Genomic DNA, 8581 nt, shown 5'->3' on the forward strand with positions numbered 1-8581 from the left:
ATGTTCACTCACCCAGCCATTACTGTACCTCTGCATAGGTGAATCTACATGTAACAGATTAAGTGTTCTGTAAACATAGACATTTTATTTTTATTGTTGGCCATTGGTGCTAGCTTTAATATATATTTTTATATAATAGTTACATATACACCTATTTTTTCCCACATACTTGTGCACATAATAGTCCTGTGTTCTTTACCTTTATTTGTCCAACTTTGTTGTCCTTGTTCCTAGCTGTTATGTATATTTCTGTGTAAGTGCACTGAAAGCAATGCAAAATAATTAGCATTATGGTGGAAAAAAAAGGTCATTGTACTCACCAAAGGGAGCCAGTAATGACCACTCTACTTTACAAAATATGTTACAAGCACAAATATGCATAACTGATTAAAAATGTGAGACAAACCAATATGACTTTTACTAAAAGACAAGTCTTTTTTTTTTTTTATCTGCGATCAAATAATGTGATATTCCTATGGTCTTATACAGTCCAAAAATATTAGAAAACATGAACAACTTTCTCCCAGATCCAAAAACTATAGTGCTAAAACTTGTGATGTCGTAGAGTATAAAGTCTGGAGGTGCTCCATAGAAAATTAATAGCGACAGATGCTCTAGATGATACTGAGACACACTGGGGAATGAAGAACAAGAACAAGAACAAGAACAAGAACAAGAACAAGAACAAGAAAAAAAGGCACCCCGAGCAATTGGGGGTTCGGTGCCCTACTCAGGGGTGCCTCAGTGGTGCCCAGGAGGTGAGCTGACACTGCTCCAGCTGCCAGTCCACACCCTCCATATTTGGTGTGGAAGGGAACTTGAGCTGGAGACCCTCTGGTTCTCAATGCAAGTCCCTATGGACTGAGCTTTCCTAGGCCATGGAAACAACATAATTGGAATGCTTAATTTGGGTGGTGTCCCCTTTAAGCTTAGTTACTTTAATCAGAAAAGTATTGACAGGAACTCTCATATGTACACTCATGCTGGACAAATTTAATGTGTTGCAGTTCCCCACTTGGACCACTGGAGGGCAGCAAACACTCATTATTCTACATGCATATGGCTGCATGTTAATTCAATGAATATAATGTTAAATAACACTTCCGGTATGAGCTTTCAAAAATAAAACCCAAATACACAGCTGTATTTTTCAGTGTCTACATGCTGTAATTTTGCAGAGAAGGAGGCAAGGATAGGGAGATGTTTGGCAAATAAAATAAAATCAGCCACTGTAGTTTGTACATAAAGTAAAATCACAGTAGCAAACGCCTAATGTCAAACACATGATACCAGTCTGTAGAGATGAAAAATCTGGATCTTTCTGGACCATTTAGGCATGACTAATATTCTAGATCTTTCTTGTTATTTCTCGTGACCGTCTAAAAAAACCACACCTGAGGTGACGAGTTATTTCGTGACGTGATGTTACACCATTCTCGTGGGCGGAGCGTGCGTGACACATCAAAACTTGATGAAAACAGACAGCTCAGTAGAAAACAGGCAGTGGTGCTCAGGGATCTGTGGTTACACTGCTGTCAGGAAGGCACGATAAATCGGAATTAATCTGGATTACTCGAGATAACATCGTTGGATCCTACTGCAATATAACTGTGCGAAGAAGAAAGCGGGATTTGGTGAGTAGAAATTAAACGAGAGCTGAGATTAGCTGTCCAATTCAAGTAGCTATCTTAGTTAGCTATAAGTACAGTTTGGTTAACGGTGACAAACAACAACTGTATGCTAGCATTTGATATCTACTGTGTTTATTCAGGAGGTTTAGCCTTAAAACAGAGAATGTGAAGTAACGTTACAGTAGTCATATTATATAGACGATAGTTACATCGTTGGCTTATTGCTGAACAACACACAAGCTAGTTAGCAGCTAGCATTTGCGCTGAGCTAATTGTTAATAAAGGTTTGCGATTTCAAAACATGGCATTACTATGATTTGGCCACAGTATAGTTATGTCTGTTTGCCTTTAAGTTGTTAACCAACATAAAGCCGATATATTACTTGAGCTGGAGCCAGTTATGTTACCACCCTAATCGTATAAGTTAGCTTGGCCTAGCTAGCTAGCAGGTTAGCAACCTCTTTGTAGGGACTCAGAACATGAAGTTTATCAGGACCAAGACAACTTCTTAACACCAAAACCAGCATTACTTCTCAGTAAAATTAAAAACGAGTTGCTAATGTTGTAAGAAATCTTGATAAGATACTAGCAGCATGTAATGTCAACTTGTGAATGACACAGCTAATTCTATAGCTAACGTTTGCTAGCGTCCACTGAGACCTTTTCCAGTGCTCATACAGGCAGACTTTCATCTATCACTAAACATTTTCTTCTCTTCCTCCTCCCAGGTTGTTAAGATTTCACCACTGTCAGCTGTAGATTTTTTTTCTTAGTGATGGAGTTTCCAGATTTGGGAGAGCACTGCTCTGAAAAGACCTGCAAACGGTTAGGTGAGTGCTGTTTGGTTATAAGATGATAATGTAAATAAACTAAGTTTGATTCTTAAACATAACACCTTACTTGACATTGCAGATTTTCTTCCTATGAAATGTGATGCCTGTCAAGAGATCTTCTGCAAGGACCACATAACCTATGCAAATCACAAATGCATGTCGTCCTACAAAAAGGTAATTTGACTGACTGCAACTTCTGTACTATGTTTACAGTGTTGTATTAAGTTCATATTCAAAGGTTCCAAAATTAACAGGCCATTTATTAAGGTCGTTTTTATGATGTAGTGTATATATGTACAGTACAATTAAATCACACTTTAACTTGTGTTTTTGAACCAAACCTGATCGCTGTAAACCTAAGGAGAACGGTTTATCTTCTGTCTAGGTAATAATGATATCAGGATGCATTACATCACAATATGATATTTCTCACTACTGTGTCCTGATATTGTTTAACTTTATATTGTTACGGTCTGACCTGACATCAGTAGTCACGATAATGCCGTCCTTTTCTGAGGATCTGTGAACCAGTTTTACAACTGTTTTTTTTTCTTCTTCTTGTAGGACATCCAAGTCCCGGTATGCCCTTTGTGCAACATCCCCATTCCTATCAAGAGAGGAGAAATGCCTGACATTAAAGTTGGAGAGCACATCGATCGAGACTGTAAATCGGACCCTGCACAGAGAAAGAGAAAGGTTAATATAAAACTGCGGAGTTTCACCTAACAACAAGTTAACATCTAAACAATAATAACAACTTTTTTTTTTCTTTCAGATTTTCACAAACAAATGTTCAAAAGGAGGCTGTAAGCAGAAGGAAATGATGCGAGTGACCTGTGACCAGTGTCATTTGAATTACTGTCTTAAACACCGGCACCCACTAGACCATGATTGTAAAACTGATGGGAAACCACTGTCCAAATCAGGGTGGGTACAGTCACACTCCATCTTCAGACAATGCTGTCCATCCATCTGAATATTGCAGGAAGAATAGCTGATTTTTTTTATTTTTTTTTTGGGGCGCAGACATGCTGCTGTAATGAGAACCCAGGGTGCTTCCTCCACCTCCACCTCTGCCTCTGGTTCTAGCTCATCTGGTTCGGGATACTCTAGACCCGTTTCTAATGGTGTGAGTGCAAACAACAGAAGCCACAGCACTGGGTAAACACTTCTTTTCAGTATTGATTTTAAATGTGTTGGAGAAACTGGTCAGCCATATTACTTTTTCAAGTAGATGAAAAAAATAACAATTCACTGTTTTTGTTTGTTTTCCTCTCAGTCCAACCCAGCGGATTCCTACTTCCGTTTCAGCACAGAATGTAATACCACCATCAGCATCATTTCAGGCCGGAATGGTATGCACATTATTCACATGACATAATCTGACAAAATAACTCCCAGATATGAGGAAAATGTAAACATGAGCATGTGTCATTGCAGACCGAGGAGCAGGCTTTACAAAGGGCTCTGGAGATGTCTCTGGCTGAATCGAGGCCGACAGTACAGCCGGCCTTGACGTGAGTAAACTTCATCAAAACCCAGACACATGTTAACAGCTCAATATCACTTCTAACAAACTTGTGTTAGCATGCTGCTGTGGAGTGGAATGTGTTTTTCTCACTGACCTTCAGCTTAAAACACTGGTTTCCTAACTGAGGAACAGTGAGGTATTAAAACGAGGTGCATGTGACTAGTGAGGAAGATGTGGAGAGTAACTAATGTTGAATGAATCTCTGATTCAGTGAAAATACAGTGCTATAATGCCGGCAAGGCTATCAAGATCCAGGTTAGCAATATCAGACAGTAAAACATGTTAAACTACGAGATGGACAGATTTTGACAGGGAAGAAAATGAAAAACACAACTATTTTCATATATTTAGATTATTTTGTTAAAGTAAAACAGATGTTGTGCAGTGTTTTGGTGTCACCTGAGTGTAGTAGACTAACAGGGATCCCAATAAACTAAGCAAACTTGATAATAAATCCAAAGTTATCTCTATCTATGTAGCACTTACAAGGTTACAAGGTTTTGCTTAATTAAAAGCAAAACATTAAAACTCCAACCAAGTAAAATTGTAAGTAAAACATCAGAGGACAAACACCAGTACAATCACACAATATGGGTCAGGTACATTGTCTTCAAATCTTCTGTACAAATAATAATAGGGAGGCTAACACACACAAATTTACTTTGTGTGTGTTTTTTTCCTCAGTAAGTGTGTGAGTCTGAGGTTTTCTTTGTGTGTGTGCCTCAGCCCTCAGGAGCAGGAGGATCTGGCTCTCGCTCAGGCCCTTGCTGCCAGTGAAGAAGAATACAGACGTCAGCAGCAGAGACAACAGGTACCCGGAAAGCTTAGCCGTCAGTAGCATGCTAACAGGAACACATGGAGGTACACTGTTGTCATGGCAATCCATCCTCTTTGAACTTTCTTTTTTGGCAGAAGAAACAAATTTGCCTTTCATACATTTTTAATTGCACAATGTGTGTGAGGATTAATAAGTCTTTGTCTCTAACTATGTCTATTGTCTTTGTTCAGGGGAGGGAGTCCAAACAGTCCAATTGCAGCCTTTCTTAATCTCGGACCACCATTTAGACTTCAAGCTGTGCTAACTATCTACTAGAACCTGCACATCTGGAATCATCGATATCCAGGATCAATGATTGTTAAATGAAGAAAATCCTTCTTGGAAGTTGCTGAGATGTTACCGCCTTCTACAATATAAGCACATTCTTTCCCAGCAGGATCTGTCATTTTTACTAATGCTTCGCTCTGTACATATTTTATATGCCGATGATGATGGAACCATTATATTACCATATATGAATATTGAATAAATTATTTCAAATGATGCACCCTGAATTGTGAATTGCTCAGTTGATTCAGATTTGAAGACACACTTAACACTGAGAGTCTGAAGCCTGTTATTTAGTCAAATCCGCCAGTCCATTTAGTGTTGTGAAGTGGAATTATCACAGTTTATGCAGCTCTTCAGCAGAAGGGTTTGTTTACAGACGATACAATCTGCAGGCAGTTTCTGAGCTCGGGCCAGTTTTATTCAGCAAAATACAGCAACTGTGAGAGTGAGAATACTGAAGCATCTTTGTTTTCATACATTATGTTTTGGCTCTCAAGCAGCATCTTTAGTAAACCTTACGATAAAGGTCTCAGGGCTTTAACATAGTGAAGTAAAAACAGTTGAAGTGATTAGCGGCATAACATTTTTGATGCAGTGCACCTCTCTTAAATAAATTCTGGTGTTCAAGAATGCAACAAACTCTGGACTTACATCAGAGCTGATGTGGATTACGATATAATACAGTAGCCTTTAAAAGTTTACGATGAATTACTGTATAATTTACGTAAGAAAAATTTATAAGACAGTTTTCTAATTTAGTTTTTATGCTTTAAAATGGATTATTATTTACAAATGGTAAGATGAAGTTAGTTCATTACAGATGCAAATATATTATGTGTACACACTATTAAGTGATTAGTCATTGGACAATCAATCTGCAACAACTTTACTAATCAATTTAATCATTTAAGTCACTTATCAAGCAAAACCGGCAAACTTTTTTTGAAATTTAAAGATCTGTGGCTTTTACCGTGTTTCATATCATCAGAAACTTCATATTTTTAAGTTATGGACTATTGATCGGATGAAACAAGCAATCAGAATACTGATCGTGGGAACATTTATGGCTATTCCATCAACCGAAAAATGTTGGTCTACTTGTTGCAGTGGGTCATTTAGGGTTTGTACAGCAGAGGGCAGCAACACTTCACAGATGATATTTAATTTTTCATAGCAGGCTTGGATGTTTACTACACAGCCTGTGTTTGTTTACTGTTCTTGGAGATTAAATTGTCATGTAAAATCAGGTGACTGCCCCTTTTGTCCCACTGTTTTTGCCTTTGCTGACATTTACATAATGAGGAGAGACATTGTCGAGGTCCACTGAGGTGTTTGATGTGACCAGCGATGCCAGCAGGTGAGATGCTGTCTGGGGGTGTTTTGACAAAACCAAAGCCATTTACATCACAATATTTACCAAGCACAGCTGAAGTGCGTGCAGCTGCTGGAGAAGACTTCATCAAGCAGCAGAGAGCATGTGTAAATATCCAGTTAAATATAAATATATAAATAAATATCCAATTACCATTAAAAGATGAGAGTGACAGCACTTCTGGGATAATTATTTTAACACACTTTGTCAAAATGTATCCAAGTATTCATCACTATTATTGTGACGTTTGGTTCTTTAGTTTTCTGTATACAGTTAATTTAAAAAATGTATTCAAGGCCTATTAAACTAAATTATGCATTAGATCATCTTATGCATTTGGCATGTTGCTGCATATGTGTGTGGCGGACATGGCAAAATGTGGTCCTGGAGACACCTGTAGCAGCTGCAGCTACCACAGATGCTGTTTTGAGTGCTTTGCCGAGTGTTTGTCTGAGCAAGTGAGAGCAACAAGTAAGGGAGGTGAGATGCCAGCTAGGTTTGTCTTGGCTCCCGAGTATTTTGTCTTGTAACGGCTTTGTTTGCACAGGGCATGTGGGCTGTCTGTTCACCTCCAAAGTCCAAAACATGTTCACACTGCTGATTTATTCCCTAGAGGAGAGTAAATCCACTGCTCAAAAAATAACACCAAGTCAGTTAATCTTCAGGGATATCAATCTGTCCATTTAGGAAGAATGAGTGATTGTGAATCAGTTTCACCTGCTTTGGCACAAATGAAAGCGACAACAGGTGCAATGGAGAGACCAAAGCAGGACAACCCCCAAAAAGGGAATGGTTTTACATGTGGTGGCCACAGTCCTTATCCTTCCTGACTGATTCCTCTCTAGTTTTGTGTTCTGCTGGTGTCCTTGTCATTACTGGAAGCATGAGGCTGTACCTGCAGCCTAATCAGGCTGCACAGGTAGTCCAGCTCCTCCAGGATGGCACATCCATGTGGTCACAAGGTTTGCATTGTCTCCCAACAAAGTCTCAAGAGCATGGAGGACGTATCAGGAGGTCGGCCATTACACGAGGAGAGCTGGACAGGGGCCGTAGAAGGGCATCAACCCAGCAGCAGAACCGGTATGTGCTCCTTTGTGCAAGAAGGAACAGGAGGAGCACTGCCAGAGCCCTTAAAAATGACCTCCAGCAGGCTACTGGTATGCATGTTTCTGACCAAACTGTCAGAAACAGACTTCATGAGGGTGGGATGAAGACCTGACGTCCTCTAATGGGACCTGTGCTCTCTGCCCAACACCGTGCAGCTCGACTGGCATTTGCCAGAGAACACCAGAATTGGCAGGTCTGCCATTGGCGCACTGTTCTCTTCACAGCCAAGAGCAGATTCACATTGAGCACATGTGAAAGGTGTGAAAGAGTCTGGAGTTGCCGTGGTGACCGTTATACTGCCTGTAACATCATCCAGTATGAATGGTTTGGCAGTGAGTCAGTGATGGTCTGGGTAGGCATATCGTTGGAGGGTCACACAGACCTCCATGCCACAGCCAACGATACCCAGAGTGCTGTTAGGTACCAGGATGAAATCCTCAAAGAGATTGTCAGACCTTACGCTGGTGCAGTGGACCCTGGGTTCCTCCTGGTGCAGGACAATGCCCGGCCTCATGTGTCCAGAGTGTGTAGGCAGTTCCTGGATGATGAAGGCATTGATGCCATTGACTGGCCATCTTGTTCCCCTGACCTAAATCCAATAGAGCACCTATGGGACATTATGTATCAGTGCATGTGACCCCTCCAAGTACCACCACAGACTGTCCAGGAGCTCACTGATGCCCTGATCCAGGTCTGGGAGGAGATCCCCCAGGACACCATCCACCAACTCATCAGGAGCATGCCCAGATGTTGTTGAGAGTGCATACAGGCACACAGGAGCCATACACACTACTAAGTCACGTTATGAGTTGCCATGATAATATTTCATGGCCGCGTGCCATCATCAATACATTGACCTAGAATTATGGATTTGACTCCCCCAACATTACACTCCCGGCCCATATATGTCTTAAGTCACTGATTGCCGTATTGCGGCTGATTTGATCCCATCACAAAGTGGTCTCTTGTTTATTTTCTACATTTATTATTTCATTGCAA

At 40.3% G+C, this 8581-nt stretch overlaps 1 protein-coding gene across 2 annotated transcripts; it reads left to right on the forward strand.

Moving 5' to 3' along the window:
- Positions 1 to 1458: 1458 nt before the first annotated feature.
- Positions 1459 to 5316, forward strand: zfand2a (zinc finger, AN1-type domain 2A). 2 transcript variants are annotated; one of them, XM_050070015.1, is made up of 10 exons: positions 1459 to 1634; positions 2360 to 2461; positions 2544 to 2638; positions 3029 to 3160; positions 3240 to 3391; positions 3491 to 3625; positions 3744 to 3819; positions 3905 to 3981; positions 4722 to 4856; positions 5004 to 5316. In XM_050070015.1, the coding sequence occupies exons 2-9, from the start codon at positions 2407 to 2409 to the stop codon at positions 4831 to 4833; spliced, it is 834 nt and encodes a 277-aa protein (XP_049925972.1). In that variant the 5' UTR covers positions 1459 to 1634; positions 2360 to 2406; the 3' UTR covers positions 4834 to 4856; positions 5004 to 5316. The 2 variants fall into 2 exon arrangements, with proteins under 2 accessions (XP_049925972.1, XP_049925971.1); XM_050070014.1 differs by having other exon boundaries at positions 4722 to 4806.
- The last annotated feature ends 3265 nt before the right edge of the window (positions 5317 to 8581 follow it).

The sequence above is a fragment of the Epinephelus moara genome, chromosome 18, assembly GCF_006386435.1.
Source record: "Epinephelus moara isolate mb chromosome 18, YSFRI_EMoa_1.0, whole genome shotgun sequence".
NCBI lineage: Eukaryota > Metazoa > Chordata > Actinopteri > Perciformes > Serranidae > Epinephelus > Epinephelus moara.